This window comes from Amblyraja radiata, chromosome 4, assembly GCF_010909765.2.
Source record: "Amblyraja radiata isolate CabotCenter1 chromosome 4, sAmbRad1.1.pri, whole genome shotgun sequence".
NCBI classification, from domain to species: domain Eukaryota; kingdom Metazoa; phylum Chordata; class Chondrichthyes; order Rajiformes; family Rajidae; genus Amblyraja; species Amblyraja radiata.
In genome coordinates, this window is record NC_045959.1 from 110,921,267 (window position 1) to 110,948,607 (window position 27,341).

Sequence of the window (27,341 nt, forward strand, 5' to 3'; positions counted from 1 at the left end):
CCGGTGGCTCAGCACTTCAACTCCCCCTCCCATTCCCAATCCGACCTCTCTGTCCTGGGTCTCCTCCATTGCCAGAGTGAGCAACAGCGGAAATTGGAGGAACAGCACCTCATATTCCGTCTGGGGTCCTTGCGCCCTTATGGCATCAACATTGAATTCCCCCAATTTGGCTAGCCTGTGCTGTCCCCTCCCCTTCCTTCACCCTCTAGCTGTCTCCTCCCACCCTCCCATCCGCCCGCCCTCGGGCTCCTCCTCCTCCCTTTTTCCTTCTTTCTTTCCCCACCCCCCATCAGTCTGAAGAAGGGTTTCGGCCCGAAACGTCGCCTATTTCCTTCGCTCCATAGATGCTGCTGCACCCGCTGAGTTCCTCCAGCAATTTTGTGTACCTTCGATATTCCAGCATCTGCAGTTCCCTTTTGAACCCCTTATCCTTAAACTGTGACCCCTTGTTCTGGACTTCCCCAACATAGGGAACAATCTTCCTGCATCTAGCCTGTCCAACCCCTTAAGAATTTTGTAAGTTTCTATAAGATCCCCCCTCAATCTTCTAAATTCTAGCGAGTACAAGCCGAGTACTATGTTTACAAACCTGTTGTGCTGCTGCTGCTGTAAGTGACAATTTCATTGTTTCATCTCGAGACGTGACAATAGACCAACCACTCTTGACTTACCTAAACTATTCATAAAATAGATGTGAATAAAAAAAGACACACAATGGTGGTGAATCTCAGCAGGTCAAGCAGCATCTTTGGGGGGAAAAGGACAAGTTCAGTTCAGGGCCCTTCTTCAGACTGGTTGTAGTCGGGGCAAGTGGGGGAAAAAATGTGGAAGCAAATAAACAAGACATACCAGGGCTGGCAGCAGTTGACATCAGGCAAGGGTGGTCCTTGATAGGCTAATTGGTTGTGAGACAAATGTGAGTCCAAGAGGGATATATAGTTGTGGACTTTTAGTGGAGAAAGGAGGAGAGGAGAGGAGAGGGTGATGGAGTGAGATGTTTGTAAAAGTTGGTGCATTCAGCATTCATACCGTGTTGTAAGCTATCCAAGCAAAATGCGAGCTGCTGAACCCCCAATTAACATATGACCTCACTCTGGTAGTGGCAGGGAAGTCATTGGAGCAGATAGCAGGAAAGGTTTTACTCCCATTTGATTTAAATGGGGACAGTCAGCATGGTTTTGTACATGGCAGGTTTAGTTTTAATTTAATTTAGAGACACAGAACGGAAACGGGCCATTTGGCCCACTGGTTGTGTCTTATGAGCCTAATCAAGTTTTTTGAGGAGGTAACAAAGGTTGATTGATGAGGGTAGGGTGGTGGATTTTGTAAAGCATTGGATGAAGTCCTCCATAATTGACAAGATTAAGGTGCATCTATGGATGGTTTACTGATCGAAGACAGAGAGCGATGTGGTGGAAGGACAATATTCACTGGATTCTCTCACTGTGACCACTGAGTGTGTATGTTGATCTCTGCTGTTTGCAACATATATAAATGATGTGGACATATAAACATAGGTGGGCTGGTTTGCAGATGACACCAAGATTGCCGGGGTCATGGACTGTGAGGAAAACTGTCAAGGTTTACAACTGGATATAAATCAGCTGCAGAAATGGATGGAGAAATGGCAGGTGGAGTTTAAACTGAGCAAGTCAGAAGGTCAAATGTCTGGGGAAAATATGCAATTAATGCATGTCCCTCAACGGCATTGGTGTATAGAGAGATCTTGGCAACACAAGAAGATAAAGTGGTCAAGGAGACGTAAGGATTTCTTGCCTTCATAGCTTAAGGCATTCAGCATTAGAATCAGGATGTCATAATGCAGCTTTATAGGATTGCTTTGGCCATATTGGAATATTGCATGCATGTTGTCGTCGAGCAATTACAGGAAAAATGTAGAGGCATTGTAAAGAGTGCAGACAAGGTTAACCAGAATGTAGCCAAGTTTAAGGAGTATTAGCTACAGGGAGAAGTTGGACAGACTTGTATTGTTTTCTCAGAGGTTGTAGGAGACCAGATAGAGGTGTATACAATTATGAGAGGCATAAGGGAGATAGAACACTTTTCCCAGGATGAAAAAATCAAATACTAAAGGGTTTAAGAAGGAACTGCAGATGCTGGAAAATCGAAGGTACACAAAAATGCTGGAGAAACTCAGCGGGTGCAGCAGCATCTATGGAGCAAAGGAGAGGGTCGAAACCCTTCTTCAGACACAAAAAGGTATTGCTTTAAGGTGAGAGGAACAAAGTTTAAAGGTTAAACTTAAAGTTTAAAAGAATGCACATGGTATCAGAGAGAAGTTACTAGCATGGATAGCAGAAGGCAACGAGTGGCAATAAAGGGGGCTTTTTCTGGTTGTCTGCCAGTTACTAGTGGTGCTCTCCAGGGGTCGGTGCTGGAGCCGCTACTCTTCAAAAGTTTCAAAGGTCTTTTATTGTCACGTACCAATTAAGGTACAGTGATATGCGAATTACAATACAACCATATTAAAAAAGCAACAAGCCACACAACTACATAAAAGTTAACATAAACATCCACCACAGCGAGCGGATTCCCCACATTCCTCACTGTGATGGAAGGCAATGAAGTCTAATCTTCTTCCCTCATTTTTATCCCGCGGTCGGGGCAGTTAAACCATCTATTGGGGCGATCGAAGCTCCCGCAGCCTACGCTCGAAGCTCCCGCAGCCGGCGGTCGAAGCTCCCGCAGCCGGCGGTCGAAGCTCCCGTGTCGGGGCGATTGAAGCTCCTGTGGCTTGGAGCTCCCGAAGTCGGTCTCTGACCAGAGCTCCACAATGTTAAAGTCTGCAGGCACCCGTTGTTGGAGCTCAGATGTCGATCCCTGGCAAAGGGATCGCAAGCTCCGCTATGTTAAAGTCCGCAGGCCCCCGCGGACTTTAACTCCTCGATGTTAGGCTGCTGTGCAGAGGGAGATACGATACGGGGAAAAAATTGCATCTCAGTCGAGGTAAGAGATTAAAACAAGTTTCCCCCAACCCCCTCCCCCACCTCCCACATAACACAAGCTAAAGAACACTAAAAACATACATTTAACAAATACTACAAAAACGACGAAGAAGGAAGAGACAGACAGACTGTTGGCGAGGCCGCCATTGCTGGCGCCACATTGTATATCAATGATTTGGATGAGGGAATTGAAGGCTTTGTGGCCAAGCTTGCAGATGATACGAAGATAGGTGGAGGGGCAGATTGTGTATACAAAGCATGGACTCTGCAGAAGGACTTGGACAGGTTAGGAGAGTGGGCAAATAAGTGGCAGATGGAATGCAGCATGGCAAAGTGTGGAGTCATACATTTTGGTAGTAGGAATAAAGGCATAGATTATTTTTGAAATGGGGAGAGAATTCAGAAATTGGAGGTGCATAGGGACTTGGGAGCGCTGGTACAGGATTCCCAAAAAGTTCATTTGCAAGTCGAATCGGTAAAAAGGAAGGCAAATGCAATGCTAGCATCTATTTCAAGAGAACGAGGATGTAAACGCTGAGGCTTTATAAGACACTGGTCAGACCATATTTGGAGTATTGTGGGCCCCACAACTGAGGAAAGATGCGCTGGTGTTGGAGAGGGTCCAGACGAGGTTTACGAGAATGATCCCAGGAATGATTGGGTTACCAGATGCTATGCTTTTGACGGCACTGGGTCTGTACTCATTCGAGTTTATAAGGATGAGGGGGTACCTCATTTAAATTTACCGAATAGTGAAATAGAGTGGATGTGGAGAGGATGTTTCCACTAGTGGGAGAGTCTATGACCAGAGGCCATTGCCTCAGAATAAAAGGACGTATAAATGGAGATGAAGAGGAATTTATTCTGTCAGAGGGTGGTGAATCTGTGGAATTCATTGCCACGGAAGGCTGTGGAGGCCAGGTCGATGGATATTTTTAAGGCGGAGATTGACAGATTCTTGACTAGTATGGGTGTCGGGTTATGGGGAGAAGGCAGGAGAGTGAGTTTGAGAGGGGAAAGATAAACCAGCCATAATTGAATGGTGGAGTAGTCTTGATGGGCCATTTGCTGCTATATCTTGAACATGAGTGGCATGGTGGCACAGCGGTAGAGTTGCTGCCCAGGGTTCGATCCTGACTATGGTTGTTGTCTTTACGGAGTTTGTACGTTCTCCCCGTGACCTGCGCGGCTTTTCGCCGGGATCTCCGGTTTTGTCCCACACTCCAAAGACATACAGGTTTGTAGGTTAATTGGTTTGGTAAAATTGTTACATGTGTGGGTGTGTGTGTAGGAAAGTGTTAGTGTGCGGGGTGAACGTTGATCGGCGTGGGCTGAAGGGCCTGTTTCCATGTTGTATCTCCAAACTAAAAAACTAAACTTATGAGATATGCGGTAGAACCTTTTGACACTGAGGGTGGTGAAGGCCTGGATGGCACTGCTGAGGTTGGTGGTTGAGGCAGATATCATTGTCAGTGTCATAGCAGTGTCATTTAAGAGGCTTTTGGATAGGCATAAGGAATAGGCATAAGAGAATGGAGTGATATGGATTGTGCCCAGGTAATTAAGAGATGGTATTGGCATCATGTTCGTCGCGGACATTGTGGGGAAAAGGGCCAGCTCTTGTGCTGTGCTGTACTGTTCTATGTTCTACCCTAGTCTATTTCATTCTCCCCATATTCATGTCAACTCTCCTCAAATTCCACCATACTCATACTGGAGTTAATTTAGTCCCACATATCCTTGGGATGCAGGATGAAATGGGAGCACAGGAGAGAACCTGCGTGGTCACAGGATAAACTGCAAGTCAGGGTTGAAACGGATTCTCTAGAGCTGCGAAGCGGACGTTCTATTAGTTGTGCCACTCTGTTGTTCACAAATAAAGATAATAATGTATAAAAGGAGCATTTGAGAGAGAGAGTATTTGTCCTAATTATCAAGGAATGTCTTTTCCTTTTAATTTATTTTTTCTCTAGGATTTATGCATCTTTGGCAAGGTCAACATTTATTTCCCATGCCAAATTTGCCCTTGAAAATTTAATGGTGAGTCACCCAGCTGAAGCCCTGCAGTCTAAATGTACTGGGATCAGCTGCTGTGTGTTTCATGTGTGTACTTTGGTGCATTGTGCAAGAGTTGCATGTTTAGAACGGGAGTCACAATTGTTCTCCAGAGTTAAAGATAAAAGTAGATTACAGTACAATGAGTTTACTCTGGCAAGATTTGAGCACCGAGAGACAAAAAGTGCAGGTTCAGATAGCGAAAGAGCCATCCTGCACTTTAAGAGTGTTTAACTGCTGGGGGCAGGGCCCGATGATATGGGAGTTCAAGCTACCACTTCACATAAAAGTCTGGGAACTGACTTGGAGCCGTCCAATTGAACACACTCATTCATTCTTGGTGCATTAAGTTGTGCCAAAGCTATCATCCAAAAAACAGATTGGTCTGAAGTGGTGATCTCCATAATAATGAATGACACTGATATGAGGGAGCGATGTTTCATCCCATTTGGCGATATCATCAAATTTGGAAACATACCATTTAAAATTTAAATAAACTGAACGATATGATTAAATTTTGGAAAACGCTCCCGCTCTCATTGATAGGTAGAATTAACGCTATAAAAATGACTTTCTTACCACAATTAATATATTTGTTTCAAGCGATCCCAATATATATTCCAAAATACTTTTTCAAAAAACTAGATTCTACTATCACTAATTTTATATGGGATTACAGAGCACACAGAATTCAACGAAGGCATTTGTGTAAACCTAAAGAAGTTGGGGGTTTATCATTACCTAACTTTATGTATTACTACTGGGCAGTGCATATTAAGAACATAATGTACTGGTTGGATAGTTCCACTCAGCAGTTGGAGTGGATAAGAATGGAGAAAGAGGAGTGTTATCCGCACGATATAGGAACGATCTTGCTCTCACCGATAAAATTGAATAGTATAATATATAAGAAGAACCCAATTATTCACAATACAATAAGAATTTGGAAACAAATAAAAGTATCCTTGAAATTAAATAATCTATCAGTACGAACCCCACTATTGAACAACCCCGCATTCAAACCATCTCTCATCGACAAAACATATCAACAATGGGATAGACTGGGGATTAGGAAAGTAGGGGATATGTATGAATTGGGCAAACTGTTATCATTTCAACATTTAAAATTAAAATTTAAACTGAAGGATAATCAATATTTTAAATATATACAGATATGTGACTTTATGAAGAAATATACACATAGATTTCAAACTATATTTTTAGACCCTTTAGAAGAAGCAATGAATATTAAGGCTGATTCACAAAAACTAATATCATACTTTTATAATAATACTAGACCAAGTGCAGACCCGTTGGGTCTGTTTCCCCAACGGTGTTTGCGGGGGGGGGGGGGGGGGGGTGTGAGAAGATGGGAGGGAGGGGAGAGGAGGAGGAGGAAACGAGATAGATTTGGGAGGGAAAGGAGAGCGTGGTAGGGGGTGAGAGATGGGGAGAGAGATGTGGTGGAGGGGGGATGGGGAAGATGGGGAGGAGAGAGGGAGAGGGGTGGGGGAGAGAGGGGAAAGAGTGGGGAGGGAGGGAGGGGTAGGGGGAGTGATGTACCTGCCTTCTCTCCATACCCCCTGATCCCTTTAGCCAACGCAGCCGTTCCCTACTCGTAGCCCCCACTGGGGGGGGGGGGGGGGCGGCATCACACACACTAACCACCCCCACACACAGAGTTGGAAAAGTATAAACACCGTTCCCTACCTGTAGCCCCCAGGGGAGACGTGGTCGTCGAAGCCGGGTCCCGGCCGTCTTAAAATAGCGTATCTTGAAGTCGTCGAAGTCGGGTCCGTCTCGGCAACGCGGAGGGGGGGGGGGGGGGTGGCGGGATGGCATCACACACACGAAGCATCCCCACACACAGAGCCTTAAAAGTGTAATGCCCCAACGCAGCCGTTGCCTACCCGTAGTCCCCACGGGAGACGTGGTCCTCGAAGTAGAGCCGTTCCCGAAAGGCCTTTTTTAAATGGCGTCGCTTGAGGTTGTGCTACGGGCGCCAGCAGCCGTTATGGTCGCTGGCCAGCAGGAGGCGACAAAATGAGTGAGGGGGGGGGGGGGGTGAAGGTTTTAATGAAAAAAATGGACATAAACATAACGAAATGTAATGAGGAGTGGATAGCTGGAAGGGAAAGTGAAATGTCTACCGAAATGGCTGCTTGTATGGGTGAGAAACCAGTTTATTTTTGAAAAACTGGGGGGTGGGGGGGGGGGGGGGGGGGGGGGGGAAAGGAATTGATTAAAAACGTGTACTTAAACACGACGAAATGTAATGAGGAGCGGATACTTAGAAAGAAAAGTGAAATCTCTTTTCCGAAATGGAAAAGATGTCGGCGATTCAGCTTTCTCCCTTATCCTTAAACTTTGACCCCTTGTTCTGCTCTTCCCCAACATCCGGAACAATCTTTCTGCATCTAGCCCGTCCAACCCCTTAAGAATTTTATACGTTTCTATAAGATACCCCCTTAATCTTCTAAAATCTAGCGAGTACAAGGCGAGTCTATCCAGTCTTTCTTCATATGAAAGTTCTGACATCCCAGGAATCAGTCTGGTGAACCTTCTCTGTACTCCCTCTCTATGGCAACGATGTCTTTGAGCATTGGGCATTGTGACATCACACGATGGAACGTTCACCATTGGCTTGGGCTCCTGCATAGGCATATGTAAATGAATCCATTCCGATTGGATATATGTGAACATTGGGCATTGTGACATCACACGATGGAATGTTCAGCAGGGGCTGGGGCTGGTGCAGCTTCTGTGGGTGAGAATCCAGTTTAGTTTTGAAATATTGGGGGGGGGGGGGGGTAAGGATTAGAGTAAAAACGTGTACTTAAACACGACGAAATGTAATGAGGTGCGGATACTTAGAAAGAAAAGTGAAATCTCTACCGAAATGGAAAAGACGTCGGCGATTCTGCGTCTGGTTTCGGAGTTGCAGGGAATCAAAGGAAGAAATGCGGCCGGAAGCCGTACATGTAAATGGATCCATTCCGATTGGACGTCTGCGAGCGTCGGGCATTGTGATTGGACGTCTGCGAGCATCGGGCATTGTGACATCGCACGGCGGGAACGAATCGAAAGGCAGAAAGGCAGCCGGACGGATGTCGGACGGATGGGGCGAGAGTTTTATATAATAACTAGACCAAGTGCAGACCAGTTGGGTTTGTTTCCCCAACGGCGTTTTGCGGGGGGGGGGCTGCGGCATCAAACTCACATTAACCACCCCCCAAACACACAGGTGGGGGGAGGGGAGAGGAGGAGGAGGAAACGGGACAGATTTGGGAGGGAAAGGAGAGCGGGGTAGGGGGTGAGAGAGGGGGATGGGGAGAGAGATGTGGGGGAGGGGGAGGAGGGAGGGAGGGGAAGAGGGGTGGGGGAGAGAGGGGAAAGAGTGGGGAGGGCGAGTGGAGGGGGAAGGGGGAGAGGTGGAAGAGTGGGGAGGGAGGTGGAGAGGGGTAGGGGGAGTGATGGAAGAGGGACAGAGGGATAGGGGGAAGGGGGTGGGGTTGAGAGGGAAGGGGGGTGGGGAGAGAGGGATGGGAGAGGTGAGAGGGGGAGGAGAGAGTGGGAGAGAAGTGGCAGAGTGGGGAGGGAGGGAGGGGTAGCGGGAGTGGTAGAAGAGGGACGGGGGAGTGGTGGAAGAGGGACAGAGGGGAAGGGGTGGGGAGAGAGTGGAAGAGAGCGGAAGAGAGAGGGGTGGGGGAGGGAGAGGCGTCGGGTAAGGTGATAGAAGTGGAAGAGTGGGGAGGGAGGGGCAGGGTGAGTGGTGAAAGAGGGACAGAGGGGTAGGGGTAAGGGGGTGGTGGTAGAGAGGGAAGGGGGGTGGGGGAGAGAGGGATGGGTGGGAGAGGGAGAGGGGTGTGGAGAGGGAAACATAGAAACATAGAAATTAAGTGCAGGAGTAGGCCATTCGGCCCTTCTAGCCTGCACCACCATTCAATATTATCATGGCTGATCATCCAACTCAGTATCCTGTACCTGCCTTCTCTCCATACCCCCTGATCCCTTTAGGCACAAGGGCCACATCTAACTCCCTCTTAAATATAGCCAATGAACTGACCTCAACTACCTTCTGTGGCAGAGAATTCCAGAGACTCACCACTCTCTGTGTGAAAAATGTTTTCCTCATCTCAGTACTAAAGGATTTCCCCTTTATCCTTAAACTGTGACCCGCTTGTCCTGGACTTTCCCAACATCCGGAACAATCTTCCTGCATCTAGCCTGTCCAACCCCTTAAGAATGTTATACATTTCTATAAGATACCCCCTCAATCTTCTAAATTCTAGCGAGTACAAGGCGAGTCTATCCAGTCTTTCTTCATATGAAAGTACTGACATTCCAGGAATCAGTCTGGTGAACCTTCTCTGTACTCCCTCTATGGCAACAATGTATTTGAGCATTGGGCATTGTGACATCACACAATGGAACGTTCACCAGGGGCTGGGGCTCCTGCAAAGGCATATGTAAATGGGTCCATTCCGATTGGACATCTGTGAGCATCGGGCATTGTGACATCACACGATGGAACGTTCATCAGGGGCTGGGGCTGGTTCTGATTCTTTGGGTGAGAATCCAGTTTATTTTTGAAATATTGGGAGGGGAGGGGGGGAAGGATTTGATTAAAAACGTGTGCTTTAACACGACGAAATGTAATGAGGAGCGGATACTTAGAAAGAAAAGTGAAATCACTACCGAAATGGAAAAGATGTCGGCGATTCTGCGTCCGGTTTCGGTGTTGCAGAGAATCAAAGGAAGAAATGCGGCCGGAAGCCGTACATGTAAATGGATCCATTCCGATTGGACGTCTGCGAGCATCGGGCGTTGTGACATCGCACGGCGGGAACGAATCGAAAGGCAGAAAGGCAGCCGGACGGATGTCGGACGGATGGGGCGAGAGTTTTAATATATAATAGATGGATGGATGGATGGGTGGGTGGGTGGATGGATGGATGGATGGATAGATATTAAATAGAGAATTACCCTCAACAGAAGCACTAAGAGAAGATTGGGAACATGAGCTAATGATAAAGATCTCGAAGGATAGATGGGAAGAGTATCTGATGAACACACATAATTGTTCTATTAATGCAAGACATAATTTAATTCAATTCAAATTATTACATAGACTATATTATTCAAAAACGAGGTTGAATAAATTTTATCCAAACGTCTCTCCCAGATGCGATAAATGATTGTTTCAAAATGCTAATATAACACATTCATTTGTAGGATGTACAAAGTTGAATAAATTTTGGAGTGATATATTTGATATATTTACAAAGCTTTTCAAGTCAAGAATAGAACCTAAAACGGAATGGATTATATTTGGAATAATAGTAGAAGATATCAATTTAAATAAAGACCAAAACGTTTTTTTAAATTATGGGTTAATAATTGGAAAGAAATTGATACTTAAATTTTGGAAAAATACAACCATACCAACTGTTAAAATGTGGATTAGGAATATGATGGACATAGCACGCCTTGAAGAAATGAGACTCCGACTAATAGATAAATATGACCAATTCTTAAGGAGTTGGTCTCCTTTCATCGACTTTTTGGAATCATGTGATGCAGCGGTACCATAAGGATTGCTGATTTCAGTTCATGACGTGGATAGATCTACATCTCCGAATAAAGATTTGAAATTTTCTCTTTTAAGGGGCCTTCTCTCCTATTTCTACTTTCCACTTTTTCTTTTTTTTATATACACACTTCACGTTTTTCTATTCTCTACCATCTATTTTTCCTCTTTTTCCCCTTTCTATTGTTTTCTTTTTCTTGTCTTGCTTACTTCCTTCTCAAAACATAAAACTAGAGGTTGTACATAGAATGGATTACGGTATGACATAGTTGGCATCTAAAATTAGGTTCCACCGTACTGTTTTGTACTGTATTAACTTCTAATAAAATAAACAAAAACAAAAAAACTAAAACAATAACATTTGTAAAAGTGCTTGGTACATGAAAGATCTAACCCCAATATTCCCTTTAAACATCAATTGTTGCCGACATTTTTACATAGATTTAAGAGTACGTGTCTGCTTTTCTGAATGAAAATCAAAATTCTGGGTTAAATCAAATTCTAACATTCACTGATGTGATTCCGAAAAGGTGGTTAAAAAAATTGAGTGAAAAATTATTGATTATTGGCTCACGTTGGCCAGAGATGGATATGTTATGGAATTGTCTGCCACAGAAGGCAGTGGAGGCCAATTCACTGGATGAATTTAAAAGAGAGTTAGATAGAGCTCTTGGGGCTAGCAGAATCAAGGGATATGGGGAGAAGGCGGGCACGGGTTACTGATTGTGGATGATCACAGTGAATGGCGGTGTTGGCTCGAAGGACTGAATGGCCTCCTCCTGCACCTATTTTCTATGTTTCTATGAAAATATGGTTGTGCATACTACATCTGGCCGAGCAAAGTACTTGAACTAACACTATTTGAATAGATCAACACAACTCCATGCACCCAGAGCTATTTAGCCAGAATCCAGCCTTCGTGCACTAGTTCCAACTGGTCACTTTATTTCTGATCGATTGTCTCCTCTCTCAAAATAAGCAGAGTATCATAAAAATATTACCAGCTGCACCACCTCTCATGATATTTCACGGCTTTATTGCAGAATTGGCTTACAATCTGACAGCGGATGCAGTAAAGAAAGAGAAAGGTCTACATTCCAGAGTTTACATCCAGGCAAGTGATCCAGTCAGCCAGGTCATGGAGAACATCAAGCTGTCCTCCAAGAAGGAGAGTTGCAAGCATTACTTCGTCATTGTCAAGGTCAGTCTAACCAATTTTGCTTCATATTGAGATCAATTATGTTCTTTAAAGATCTTATGTTGATCGAGTTAGTTGATTTTTTTTTTGATGGCTAAAAATAAGGGCCACCTAACAGGAATGACAGAATATTTAAAAGATCAGATGCAAGGACCTTATTAATAATAATCTCCGGCTGGTTATCTTGTAGGTGATTATCTCATGAATGGCGTATGCGTGGCTGGTTTGCATATGGCCGGTTATACCATGGCTGGTTATACCACGAATCATTGTTCTTTATGACACTTTATTGAACACAAAATGTCTTCAATTGTTGCTCCAATTGCAGTGACAGACCTTGGTTGTACACACTATCTGAAAGCCGCTAAATTTGAGCACAAAACGGTTTGGTGTTAAAATACTGATTTTATCAGTCTTATCCCAGCTTCCTGCTGTATTTGGAGCTTGATTGATGGCAAAAGCAGTTGAGAAACTGACATGTTTTCACTCCTGGCATTCGAGGGGGAGTGATCGGGCTAGCATTGGGGGTTTAGCCAAGGGAGTAATCAGGCTGGCACAGGGGCAGTGCTGAGGGACTGACTGGGCTTATGTTGAGGCATTGCTAATGGAGTAAATGAGCAGGCTGATGGCACAGCAATACCACATAAATTGCTTGGGAAACCCTTAATTATCATGTTACAACTCATTTTGTTTTTGAAACCTAAAGACTGTTGGTTGATTTCTTAACCCATGCCTTAAATATTCAGTTCAAAATTAAGACTTGTTTACTTCCTAAGAAGGTTCACCAGACTGATTTCTGGGATGTCAGGACTTTCACATGAAGAAAGACTGGATAGACTCGGCTTGTACTCGCTAGATTTTAGATGATTGAGGGGGGATCTTATAGAAATTTACAAAATTCTTAAGGGGTTGGACAAGCAAGAAGCTTATTCCCGATGTTGGGGAAGTCCAGAACTAGGGGTCACAGTTTAAGGATAAGAGGGAAGTCTTTTAGGACCGAGATGAGAAAATCATTTTTTACTCAGAGAGTGGTGAATCTGTGGAATTCTCTGCCACGGAAGGTAGTTGAGGCCATTTCATTGGCTATATTTAAGAGGGAGTTAGATGTGGCCCTTGTGGCTAAAGGGATCAGGGGGCATGGAGAGAAGGCAGGGATGGGATACTGAGTTGGATGATCAGCCATGATCATATCGAATGGCGGTGCAGGCTCGAAGGGCCGAATGGCCTACTCCTGCACCTATTTTCTATGTTTCTATGTTTCTATGTATCATCTAGCCCTGCTCCAGTGTTCTTTTTCACCTCAGAGCCCATTCTCTCTCATAGAAACATAGAAACATAGAAAATAGGTGCAGGAGGAGGCCATTCGGCACTTCAAGCCAGCACCGCCATTCATTGTGATCATGGCTGATCGTCCCCAATCAGTAACCCGTGCCTGCCTTCTCCCCATATCCCTTGACTCCACTAGCCCCTAGAGCTCTATCTAACTCTCTCTTAAATCCATCCAGTGACTTGGCCTCCATTGCTCTCTGTGGCAGGGAATTCCATAAATTCAAAACTCTCTGGGTGAAAAAGTTTTTTCTCACCTCAGTCTTAAATGGCCTCCCCTTTATTCTAAGACTGTGGCCCCTGGATCTGGACTCGCCCAACATTGGGAACATTTTTCCTGCATTTAGCTTGTCCAGTCCTTTTATAATTTTATATGTTTCTATATGATAACCCCTCATCCTTCTAAACTCCAGTGAATACAAGCCTAGTCTTTTCAATCTTTCCTCATATGACAGTCCCGCCATCCCAGGGATCAATCTCGTGAACCTACGCTGCACTGCCTCAATCACAAGGAGGTCCTTCCTCAAATTAGGAGACCAAAACTGTATACAATATTCCAGATGTGGTCTTACCAGAGCCCTTTAAAAATGCAAAAGAACCTCTTTACTCCTATACTGAAATCCTCTTGTTATGAAGGCCAACATTCCATTAGCTTTCTTCACTGCCTGCTGTACCTGTAAGCCAACTTTCAGTGACCGGTGTACAAGGACGCCCAGGTCTTGCTGCACCTCCCCCTTACCTAACCTAACCCCGTTGAGATCCCCTTGTTTTTGTCGCCAAAGTGGATAACCTCACATTTATCTATATTATACTGCATCTGCCACGCATCTGCCCACTCACTCAACCTGTCCAGGTCATCCTGCAACCTCCTAACATCCTCTTCATAGTTCACACTGCCACCCAGCTTTGTGTCATCCGCAAACTTGCTAGTGTTTTTCCTAATTCCCTCTTCCACATCATTAATATATATGGTAAACAGTTGCGGCCCCAACACCGAGCCTTGCGGCACTCCACTCGCCAGTGCCTGCCATTCTGAAATGGACCCGTTCACTCCTACTCTTTGCTGCCAACCAATTTTCTGTCCATGTCAACACCCTACCCCCAATACCATGTGCACTAATTTTAGTCACCAGTCTCCCGTACGGGACCTTATCAAAGGCTTTCTGAAAGTCTAGATACACTACATCCACTGGCACCCCTTCATCCATTTTACTTGTCACATCCTCAAAAAATTCCAGAAGATTAGTCAAGCATGATTTCCCTTTCATAAATCCATGTTGACTTGGACTAATCCTTTCACTGCTATCCAAATGCCCCATTATTACCTCTTTAATAATTGACTCCAGCATCTTTCCCACCACCGAAGTCAGGCTAACTGGTCTGTAATTCCCCGTTTTCTCTCTCGCTCCTTTCTTGAAAAGTGGGATAACATTAGCTATCCTCCAATCCACAGGAACTGATCCTGAATCCACCAAACGTAAATTCCTACAATCCAGGCAATATAGTAGTGAATCTCCGTTGCACTCCCTCGAAGCACAATCCCACCTTTCTATAGTGTAGCGATCGCGTACAACACTCCAAGTGTAGTGTTACCAGATTTTATAAAGCTGCAACTAACCCCTCTACTTTTATATTCTATACCCTGATTTTTTAAGACAAGATTGCAATTTGATTTCTTCACCACCATCTATCTATTTGCGTTACTATTCAGAATTTTGAGCAAGCAATATCATGTTACATTGTTTGGATTTCAGCATTGACGACAATAACATTATACTGGTCTGAATTCACCACAAAGAATGAAAGTTCAGTCTGAAGAAGGGTCTCGACCCGAAACGTCACCCATTCTTTCTCTCCAGAGATGCTGCCTGTCCTGCTGAGTTACTCCAGCATTTTGTGTCTATCTTTGATTAAAACCAGCATCTACAGTTCTTTCCTACAGAAAGAATGAATGGTTGGGCCCTGATATGAGAGTTTCCTACTTTCCTTTGGAGTATAAGAGTTTCCTGAAAGTGACATCATGAGTATACCGTTTGGTGCGCTGGCCTTCATCAGCCAGGGCATGGAGTTGGGACACAAAATCGTAGAGCCACAGAGGATGGAAACAGGCTCCTTATCTCAACTCGTCCTACCGACCAAGATGCCTCACCTAAGCCAGCCCCCTTTGCCCGCGTTTGATTCATATCCCTATAAAACATTCCTATCCATCTAAGGTACACAAAAAAGCTGGAGAAACTCAGTGGGTGCAACAGCATCTATGGAGCAAAGGAAATATTTCCTTCGCTGCATAGATGCTGCTGCACCCGCTGAGTTTCTCCAGCTTTTTTGTGTACCTTCGATTTTCCAGCATCTGCAGTTCCTCCTTAAACATTGCTATCCATCTACCTGTCCAAGTGTATTTTAAACTCTGTTATGGTATCTGCCTTGTCCACCTCCTCCGGCAACTCATTCCATTGACTGACCATTATGTTGAATTGTACAAGACGTTGGTGCAGCTTCACTTGAAAGAAGGGGAAAGATTTAAGAGGGTTCCATGCGGAAATGATCACAGAGCATTTACGGAACAAGCTGCCAGAGAAAGGAGGTAATTCATTCTGCTTGTATAGTCTGGTCTGGTCTCTTATTTCATTTCTGTGAACTTCTGGTTGGAACAAAATACAAAGTGGTGGAGGAACTCAGCAGGACAGGCAGCATCTGCGGAGAGAATGGACAGACAGTGTTTCGGTTGGGTCCCTTCTTCAGACTGATTGTGGGGGGGGGACTGGAAAAGAGATTGGGGCAGAATAAAGCCTGGTAATTGGGCGACACAATGGCGTGGCTGGTAGTGTTGCAGCCTCACAGCACCAGAAGCCCGGGTTTGATCCTGACCTTGGGTACTGTCTATACGGAATTCGCACATTCTACCTATGATCGTGTGAGTTTCCTCTGGATGCTCCGATTTCCTCCCGCATCCCAAAAACGTGCGGATTTGTAAGGTGCTCCGGTTTCCTCCCACATACCAAAGACGTTAACATTTCAACACCGCTGCATCAAACAGATTTCTTTACATGGAAATACAAGGAACTGTAGATGGACTGATAAACTGGAGAAGGCTCCCGACCTGAAACATCACCTCTCCACGTTCTCCAGTGATGCTGCCTGATCTGCATAATGCTTAGCTGTTCTTCTGTTGCCTCCACCTCCATGCCTATTTCTTTGGCAAGTAGTCCTTGCTCCCCACTGATTCTTTCTCCTGTTTCCAACGCTCCATCTCCCATTGAATGTGTAGCCCACCGCTCACTCAGTACTAATCCCAATATTGTCATCTGACAAGGGTGGTGCCATTAAAATCTGACCAGGCCAGGCAAAGGTTCTCAGACACCTCCTCATATCCTTGTCCATGACCCCACTGTCGAACATTGGCATTGTGGGCAGTTCTAAATGTTGTAAATAAGTTAGTAAGGTTGAAGGAGAAGCGGGGGGGGGGGGGGGTTGTCTGGTAGAGCTGCCTGTTGCGCTCACTCTGACGGGCTACATTTATACTGTTGTGAATAATTGGTTCCTATTCTTCATGAAATGTACATTGTGCATTTTGGTGAAGTCTTATTATCAAACTGCTAACTTTTTCATCTCAAACTGTTGTTAGTTTTTTTTTTGCATCTTTGGTGTGATAGATTTAGAGGTTGTAATGTTTTAGAAATCGTGTTATAAAAAACACTATATAATCTTGACTTATGTTTCTAAAAACAAATATAGAAATGATTGTTATCAGTTATTTTCACAGTTGTATTAAGTGAAGTCTGGTTTTCCAAATTGCGTCGGTTTAAATATGGTTGAACCATCAGGTGATTGTTAATCAGTGTCATTGGAAGCACTTGGCCATTGGTTCTGGAAAAATCGGCAACCAGCGATACTGTTTACCAGCGGTTTTAAGAGGACAGTCCAGGGTTTCAGTATTATTTTTAAGAGAACATACACATTTTCTGGAGGAATCAAGAATAAATCTTGCAATGTTGACAGTTATGGAAATGACCACCATCCTGTACACTCACTGCTTCCAAAATATTGTGTATATAATTCCCATCTCTAACCCTTGCCTAGTTCAAAAGGCTTCCTGTGTTGCATTGAAGGGGGAGGTTTAATGGAAATGAATGCTGCAAGTTTTTTTTACGCAGAGAGTAAGTAGTAGGGGTCTGGACCACAATGCCAAGGAAGGTGGTGGAGGCAGATACGATAGTGGCGTTTAAGAGGCTTGCAGATTGGCACATGGAAGTGCGGGGAATAGAGGGATATGGGTCATGTACAGGCAGATGAGATCAGTTTAACTCGGCAGATAGACACAAAATGCTGGAGTAACTCAGCGGGACAGGCAGCATCTCTGGATGGAAGGAATGAGTGACGTTTTAGGTCGAGGCCCTTCTTCAGATTGTTCAGTGACAATCTCCTCCAGTCTGAAGAAGGGTCTTGACCCGAATCATCGGCCATTCCTTCTCTCCAGAGATGCTGCCTGTCCCGCTGAGTTACTCCAGCATTTTGTGTCTATCTTCGGTGTAAACCAGCATCTGCAGTTCCTTCTTACACAGTTTCACTCGCCATCCTGTTTGGCACAAACATTGTGGACCGAAGGGGAAATCCCTGTGCTGTACTGTTCTATGGTGGTGTTGTAATAAAGAAGTTTTCCGGGAATATACTTTGATTTCATAATGAAAAGGGAAATTGGAGCTGCTAGAATCTCTGCGTTCAGTCTGCAACTTAGAGAATTTGCTCTTGGAAGTCTTTGCAATTAGTGACAAAAATTGTGATAAGAAAACAAATCAGATTACAGTTTGGGATCTCTCTATGTCAGTTGGAGTGGAATGGCTTGCTGATTTCCATGACTTGAAAATGTCATTACTTTTGCTGCAGTTTCCACCCTGATCTCATTTTCATACAGTCCATATCCGCCTCTTCTTTTCACTTGACCTCCCCCCATTCCATTATAACAAGGGGTATCTGTTTATCATATCCTTCTGAATCTTTAGTAACTTGCCTACTGTGGGTGTTACGCTAACTGGTCAGTACATCCCAGGCTTTTTCTTGCATAATGAAGTATAGTTGATCCTACCACAACATGCCTCTGCATTTCCCCCCCCCCCCTTCTCTTCCCTTGGCAATACACTGTTTACCCACATGACCAATCTAATAGAAACATAGAAAATAGGTGCAGGAGTAGGCCATTCGGCCCTTCGAACCTGCACCGCCATTCAATATGATCATGGCTGATCATCCAACTCAGTATCCCATCCCTGCCTTCTCTCCATACCCCCTGATCCCTTTAGCCACAAGGGCCACACCTAACTCCCTCTTAAATATAGCCAATGAACTGGCCTCAACTACCTTCTGTGGCAGAGAATTCCACAGATTCACCACTCTGTGTAAAAAATGATTTTCTCATCTCGGTCCAAAAATCCTTCCCTCTTATCCTTAAACTGTGACCCCTAGTTCTGGACTTCCCAACATTGGGAATAATCTTCCTGCATCTAGCCTGTCCAACCCCTTAAGAATTTTGTAAATTTCTATAAGAACCCCCCTCAAGCTTCTAAATTCTAGCGAGTACAAGCAGAGTCTATCCAGTCGTTCTTCATATGAAAGTCCTGACATCGCAGGAATCAGTCTGGTGAACCTTCTCTGTACTCCCTCTATGGCAAGAATGTCTTTCCTCAGATTAGGAGACCTAATGGAGGTACCAACTCCTTCTACACTTCCATTCAGCCATTCATTGGCTGACTACTGCTTTCCATTAGAAGTAGAGTACTCCATTCCAGGCAAATTCTTGGGGAATCTCTTTTACACCTTTTCTAATGCTATCGCATCAATCAGAACTGTACATAATATACCAAGTGTAACCTGGCCAATGTTATATTGAGCTTTAACTTGACATCACAGTTCTCATACTCAATGCCTCAGCCTATGAAGGCAAGCTCACCTTCTTTATCACCCAGTGTTGCCATTTTCAATGAACATGCACCACAAGATTTCTCTGTGAATCAACGAAGTCTGCATTTAATCTGCATTTCCTAACATAAATTGATCTCCTAAAGTGCATTAAAGTTAGACAAAAATGCTGGAGAAACTCAGCGGGTGAGGCAGCATCTATGGAACGAAGGAAATAGGCGATGTTTCAGGTCGAGACCCTTCTTCAGACTTCTTCCTAAAGTGCATTGATTTGCACTTGCCTGGATTAAATTCCATCTGCCACCACTCTGCCTAACTTTCCATCAGATCTGTGACTATTATTTCTCAACCTTTTTCACTTCACCATGCACCAATTCACCAATCTGAGTCATGAACAGATTGAGACTGCAGTTAAAGTTAGCAGATCTGCTTGTGCTCAGCTTTCAGGGGTAGACATTGACAATATTATTATTTGGGAGTCTTTTGCAGAAGTCATGGTTAGATTCAACTCAGTTGCAGCATTGGACCAAATTTATGGCCAGCCCATTTTATTTTTGGAGAGTCTATAATACTTCGACAGTGCCCACCCAATGCCCTCATTGATTGCGTAACTGAGGTGCAATGACAGTTGTCTAGTAATCAAGAGATCTCAATAATCTCTTCCAGCCATGATGTCAGACTGGTTGAGCAGCCAAATTGCCTTCCAATATTCTCACAAACTATAGGCAGAAAGTTGAATTAACATTGTAAAAGGCACGCAACATTTATACTACTGTGCATGAATCAGAAAAATCATTGATGGACATTTTTATTTACATATGAATGTATTCATAAAAATAATAATGGATCCTGGAAATCTGCCATAAAAGACAGCACAATAAGATTTGCAGGGTGTCAGGACTGAGGCAGCTGGGAAGCTCAAAGGGGGGGGGGGGGGGGGGGGGGGGGAGAGGAGGAGGAGGGAGAGGAGGAGGAGGGACAGTTGGATTGAATTGCATTTACTTTCATGCGTCAGGCATGACGGTGGTAAGGTGGAAGAACTCGGGGCATGGATAGATATGTGCGGCTGTGATGTTGTAGACATTATGGAAGCCTGGTTAAAAGAGTGGTAGAACTGACAGCTTAATGTTCTGGGGTATAGGTGCTACAAGAGAGACATAGGCGGGGGGAAAAGCGGAGGCGAGTTCGAGATGACATTGCCAATAGTTCGTCCAGTGATCATATATGGGTGGAGCTGAGAAATAAAAAGGGGATTATCACCTTGTCAGGGGTGTACTTTAGGCCTCCCAAATAGTAAAGGAGAATTAGATGAACAAATATGTCACATGATTGCAGACAGCTGCAACACTAATTAGGTTGTTATAATAGGTAAATTTAACTTTCCTAATACAGACTGGGACTGTTAAAGTGCCAAGGGCTTAGAGAAGGAATGCCTACAAGTTAAAATTCTGAATTGGGGGTAAGGTCAATTTTAATGGTATTAGACAGAAACTTGCTCATTGATTGGAGTAGGATGCTCTTAAAAATGTGATGACAAGAGTTAATGCGTGTTCCCATTGGAGTGACGGGCAAGGATGGTGGGAGTAAGGAAGCTTGGAAGACGAGAAAAAATGAAGCAAAAAGAGCAGCTGGTATCAAATGTATCACCGGGGGAGTTTCAGGGAGTGAGGAGCCTACTTAAGAAGAAAATCAGCTGGCAAATAGGGGGCAGGAGATAGCTCTGGCGGATATTATTAAGGAGTACCCCAAGAGATTTTATGTGCATTAGGGAAAGAAAGTAACTAGAGAGAGAATAGGGTCCCCTGGAAACCAACAAGGTCATCTCTGTGTGGAGCCTCAGGTGATGGACAAGATCCTCAATGAGTACTTGTCCTGGCTGATAAATATGAATCATCTCCAGACATGGATGAGGTGCCAGAAGACTGGAGGGTGGCTAATGTTGTGCATGCATGGATAAGTCTGGGAACTATAGATCAGTGAGTCTAACATCTGTGGTCGACAAGTTACTGGAGAGTATTCTAAGGCTTTTGGCACATTGGCCTACATCAGTCAGAGTATCGAGTTGGGAGGTCATGTTGCAGTTATATAAAACATTGGTGAGGCTGCATTTGTACTGTGTTCAATTCTGGGGATCATGTTACGGGACAGATGTCAGCAAGTTGGAAAGGGTACAGAGAAGATTTTCGAGGATGTTGCCAGAATCCGAGGGTCTGAGCTGCAGGGAGAGGTTGAGGAAGCTGGGACTCTATTCCTTTGAGCACAGGAGGATGAGGGGTGAACATAGAAGTATATAAAATCATGAGAGGAATAGATCGGGTAGATGCACAGAATCTCTTGCCCAGAGTAGGGGAATTTAATAGGAATCTGGGTGGTAACTTTTTCAAATGAATCATGGTGGGAGTATGGAATTAGCTGCCAGAGGAGGTAATTGAGGCAGAGACTATTGCGATGTCTAAGAAACAAATAGGCAAGTACATGGATAGGACAGGTTTGGAGGGATATGGGCCAAATGCAGGCAGGTGGGACTAGTGTAGATGGGATATGTTGGTCGGTGTGGGCAGGCTGAGCGGGGGGAGGGGGCTGTTTCCACACTGTATGACAATGAATAAGATGTGTATGCATTTGGATAGAGTGGGGTGATTAGGGATAGTTGGAATATTTTTGTAAGTGTGACCTCATGTCCTATCAATCTGATTGAGTTTTTCAAATTCACTTGGACCATCTCCGACATCTTCCTTCCCTTTCTTGATCTCACCATCTCTATCACAGGAGTTAGACTGTTGACTGGCGTCTATTATAAACATACTGACTCCCACAGCCATCTAGACTACACTTCTTCCCACCTTCTACAGACTTTATCCCCTACTCCCAATTCCTTTGTCTACGCTGCACCTGTGCCCAAGATGAGGTGTTCCATACCAGGACATCTGAGATGTCCTCATTCTTTAGGGAATGGGGGTCCCCCTCTTCCATCAGAGATGAGGCCCTCACAAGGGTCTCCTTTGTATCCCGTAGCTCTGCTCTTGCTTTCCCTCCCCCTAGTCACAACAGGGACAGTCCCCCGGGTCCTCACCTTTTAGCCATCGCATACAGCACGTAATCCTCCAACTTTTTCGCCATCTCCAGCGGAATCCCACCACTAACCACATCTTCCTGTCTCCACTTCTTTCCGCTTTCTGCAGAGACCATTCTCTCCGCAACTCCCTGGTTCACTCATCCCTTCCCACCCAAACCACCCCCTCCCCGGGCTCTTTCTCCTGCAACCGCATGAGATGCAACACCTGTCCCTTTACCTCCTCCCTCCATGGGAATAGATAGGGAGAAAGCCTATGAGTCTTTTACCCAACATAGAGGAATCAAGAACTTGCGAACAATTTTAACTGTCCCCACATTTAGACTCAGCACCATTTGTGCCAGAGCCTTCAACTGCTCTGCCCCACGTCTCTGGAACACTCTCCCACCTCCCATCCGTCACCTGGACATATCGATCATTTCAAATCACAACTCAAAACACACCTGTTTAGATTAGCGTACCCGACACAACTTCCACCATGTTCACCCGGATTTTAATGACTTAAAATGTTTTGTGTATTTTTTGTTTTGTATTGTGATTTTATGTCCTGTAAGGTGTCCTTGGGTGTCCAGAAAGGCGCCAGCAAATAAAATGCATTATTATTATTATTATTAAGATGAGAGGGGATGGAATTAATAGGAATCTGATGGGGCAACTTTTTCACACAGTGGGTGGTGGGTAAATGGAACAATCTGCCAGAGAGTTAGTTTAGGCAGGTACTAAAATAACATTTTTGAAAACATTTGGATGGGTATTGTATTCTTTGTATTGTATTCAAATTTATTGTCATTGTCTCAATTAGAGACAACGAAATGAATTTCCCTTTACAGTCAGTATCATAAAAATAAATAAATAATAAATAATAAAACATATTAAAAATAAAATAGAATTAAAAAAAAAAAAAAAAAAAAAAAAGCACAAACACAGAAAGTCCACGACACAACATAACACAGTGGCACCAAGGTGAGGAAGGCACCATAGTCCAGCCAGCCTCCCCTCCGATCTTCCCAGATGTTCACCCGTGGTCGGGGCCTTCCAAGCACCCGCAGTCGCCACCCCGGGCGGCCCGATGCTCAGACCCTCTCGCTGATGGAACGCCGACGCCAAACCCCGACGGTGAAAATCCTCCTCAGTGGCCCGGACCCCCCGATCAGCTGCCTCCCACCGGAGTCCGCAGCTCCCGAGTCCGCTGGCCGAGCCGGGCAGAGTCGCAGGACCCCACGATGTTTGTCAGCGCCGCCCGCGTTGGGAGCTCCGCGAACCACAGCTCCAGGATGTCGGTGCAGCACGTCCAGCACTCCGGGCTCCAGACGGCGATCCCCGGTAAGGCATCGCCAGCCCCGCGATGTATCAGCGCTGTCCCGCCGCTGCTGGAGCTCTGGTCGGTCCAGACAGGAAAGGCCGCGCCAATCCAGTAGGTAGGCCGCTGGGGGGGGGTGGGGCGAGGACGCGACTCGAATAATAGTCGCGTCCTCTCCAGGAAGCGACTGAAGGACGGTATCCCCCTTACCGTACCTTCTTCCCCCACATTAAAACATGGGTAGGAAAGGTTGAGAGGAATATGGATGAAATGCGGGCATGTGGGACTAGTATAGTCGGCATGGGTAAGTTAGGCCGATGGGCCTGTTTACATGCTGTATGACTTAATGAGATGGACATGGACTCTGTTAGCAATTCAGGGAAATGGATTGGAATGTACTCACATTCAAAAGAGGGGTTATCAGGTATCAAGACAATAGAGTTATGGTCTGAGTGCAAGTAGATGGGACTAGGGGAAAATAATTGTTTGGCACGGACTTGTAGAGCCGAGATGGCCTGTTTCCGTGCTGTAATTGTTATATGGTTATATATGGTTAATAGGTGCAGGAGTAGGCCATTCGGCCCTTCGAGCCAGCACCGCCATTCAATGTGATCATGGCTGATCATCCCCAATCAGTACCCCGTTCCTGCCTTCACCCCATATCCCCTGACTCCGCTATTTTTAAGAGCCCTATCTAGCTCTGTCTTGAAAGCAACCAGAGAACCTGCCTCCATCTCCATCTGAGGCAGAGAATTCCACAGACTCACCACTCTCTGTGAGAAAAAAGTGTTTCCTCATCTCCGTTCTAAATGGCTTACTTCTTATTCTTAAACTGTGGCCCCTGGTTCTGGACTCCCCCAACATCGGGAACATGTTTCCTGCCTCTAGCGTGTCCAAACCCTTATCAATCTTATATGTCTCAATGATATCCCCTCGCATCCTTCTAAACTCCAGAGTGTACAAACCCAGCTGCTCCATTCTCTCAGCATATGACAGTCCCGCCATCCCGGGAATTAACCTTGTAAACCTACACTGCACTCCCTCAATAGCAAGAATTGTCATATGTACTGGCAATGGAAGAGTGTAATTCTTACTTTCTGCAGTTTAACAGTTCCATGAATGCAATAACACACAAATAATATATGGTACTGATGGCCTCGAAGCATGTTAAGGTGGATAAATCCCCATAGCCTGACGCAGGCATGTGTGACTGGTGTAGCTGGAGCATCTTGGTTGGCATAGGTGTTGGGCTGAAGGGCATGTTTCCATGTTGTATAAATCTATGAGAAGAACATGGACCCTGTTAATCCAAGGACATTGTTGGAAGCTCGGGAAGAAGATGTCCCTGGCAGAGATGTTTGTATCATCTTTTTCCATGGGTGAGGGAGGGAAGGATAGTGTGTATTGTATTTGACAATATGTTATTATTTAATGATAAAATTAAATTCAGTGAAACTGGAAATAAAAGAGCAGAAGCTGAAAATGAAAAATACAAAAGCTGGAAATACTTAGCATGTCAAGCTGCATCTTTTGGGAGGAGAAACAGAATTAATGTTTAATTTATTTAAATTTATTTTTAAAAGTAAAATAATCCTGCGTATAAAAAGTTAATAGTTTTTACTAAATTGCTCAGATTTTATCTTGTCTTTTTTTAATCATTACTGTATATATATTTTGTTGATTTTGAAAGCTTTGTGCGAAGAAGGAATTTCATTGCATCCTGGTGCTCATTAGAGTAAACTAATATAATCTGAACATACAAAATGTACAGAGTACAAATTCTCACTGAACTGGCATCCACATGAAAGGCAGAATAAACTTTATTTTAAATGCAGTATTTTGCAATTTTATGTTCTGCTCAAGACCTCACCTGAAATCTCTGAAGTTTCCAGTATACAGTCTGAACTGTAATCCAGTTCAGAGGATTTGTACCCTGAGATTCTATATAATAGCCTTTTAAGGACATTGTGTTACTGGCTTGGCTCCTGGGAAGGGCTGACAGCCCATTTTCTCATGCAACACATAACTTTAGTGCAGTGTTGTTTAGGAATCACAAAGCCTGGGAGATTGGGAGGTGATCTCTCAGAGTGCAACTCGGAAACAGATGATGCGCTTCCAACTGCGTCATTGTTTCATCACAAAGGGCAGGGCTACATTGGATGTCAAAACCTCACAAGAAGTATTTAATAGTTCTTGATTTATATGAAGGAAAGTGTAAAGCAGTATTATCGTCTCTTTGTTGCTGGAATAGTGGCCACCGTTCAGTTTAAAATGAAATGATTTTCAAGAACTATTTTTTCCAATGAACATTATCAGTATGAATTGGCGACATCATGTATTTCTGCAATAAACGTTCAAAGATTACTGCAGGGTTTAGTAATCTCCCCAGGATGCACTTTCCTATTTGTTTTATAAATACACTGGAATTAATACTGCCCGATAACATTATCTTTAATCCCCGTCTGCTGCTTTCAAGAGATAGGTAAATTTGTAGATAACTTTAATCTGAATCTGTCCAGCACAAAACAGATTAAATTGTATCATCCACCTCATCTGGCTATCCTTTATGTTGTAGGCATAGATAGCCAACTCTGGCCTTTCAGTTTCTCAGTGAATGGGTTATCTTAAAGTTACTGCCATAGAGTTGAACAGCACAGAAAAGGGCCCTTTCAGCCAACTTGTTCATGCGGACCCCCATGCCAGTCTATGCCAATAGCATTTGCCCGTATTAGGCCCATATCCCTCTCTAATTCTTTCCTGTGCAAGTACTTGCCCAAATGACTTTTAAACAGTCATTATGTCTACCTCTACTACTTCTTCTCGCAGCTTGTCTTGTATAACCACCACACTCTGAATGAGAAAACATAAAGTCCCCAGTTGACTCAACCTGACCGGTACCTAACCCTAATGAAAAGATATTTCTTGTGTTTGCTACAATGAATTTTCTTTCTTAAGACCCAAAAGGAACAGTGCAACTGCAGAAAGAGTCTAAAGCATCAACACCATTCATGTCACCTCAAACATTCACACTCTGCAAGTACTATACAGCAAATGCACTATATATAGTGTAGTATGGTATAGTATAGTATAGTATATCTTTATTGTCATTTTCCTGGGTACTCACATACCCAGAGGAAACAAAAAAAACGTTGCTCAACCTGTGTCTGTGAAGTGCAAACAGCTTAGGCTTTATCAATGTTACATTTTAATCTCACAACTACCCACTTTGAACAGCTCCCTTTTTCTTCACTTTACAGTCGTTTAAAAGTTGTAGGTTGTCTGAAATTATTCTGCTACATCACATCAGGTAAGACAGTGCATTCAGAAAGTATTCAGACCCTTTCACTTTTTCCATATTTTGTTACGTTACAGCCTTATTTTATCATCAATCTACACACAATACCCCAGAATGAAGAAGCAAAAACAGGTATTTAGAAATGTTTGCAAAGTAATTAAAAAGAAATAACCGAAATATCACATTTACATAAGTATTCAGACCCTTTGCTATGACACTCAAAATTGAGCTTAGGCTCATCCTGTTTCCATTGATTATCCTTGAGATGTTTCCACAACTTGCTTGGCGCCCACCAGTGATAAATTAAATTAATTGGACATGATTTGGAAAGGCACACACCTGTCTATATAAGGTCCCACAGTTGACAGTGCATGTCAGAGCAAAAACCAAGCCATGAAGACGAAGGAATTGTCCATAGGTCTCCGAGACAGGATTGTGTTGAGACACGGATCTGGGGAAGGGTATAAAACTATTTCTGCAGCATTGCAGGTCCCGAAGAGCACAGTGGCCTCAGTCATTCTTAAATGGAGGAACTTTGGAACCACCATAGAACTGGCTGCCCGGCCAAACTGAGCAATCGGGGGAGAAAGGCCTTGGTCAGGGAGGTGACCAATAACCAGATGGT

At 44.3% G+C, this 27,341-nt stretch overlaps 1 protein-coding gene across 1 annotated transcript in view; it reads left to right on the forward strand.

Annotated features, from left to right (window-relative positions):
- Positions 1 to 27,341, forward strand: part of itga9 (integrin subunit alpha 9) — a 377,946-nt gene that overhangs the window by 119,431 nt on the left and 231,174 nt on the right. The window contains exon 15 of the mRNA XM_033020414.1: positions 11,655 to 11,812. Within this exon, the coding sequence (XP_032876305.1) occupies positions 11,655 to 11,812 (158 nt within the window). The remainder of the gene's footprint in view (positions 1 to 11,654; positions 11,813 to 27,341) is intronic.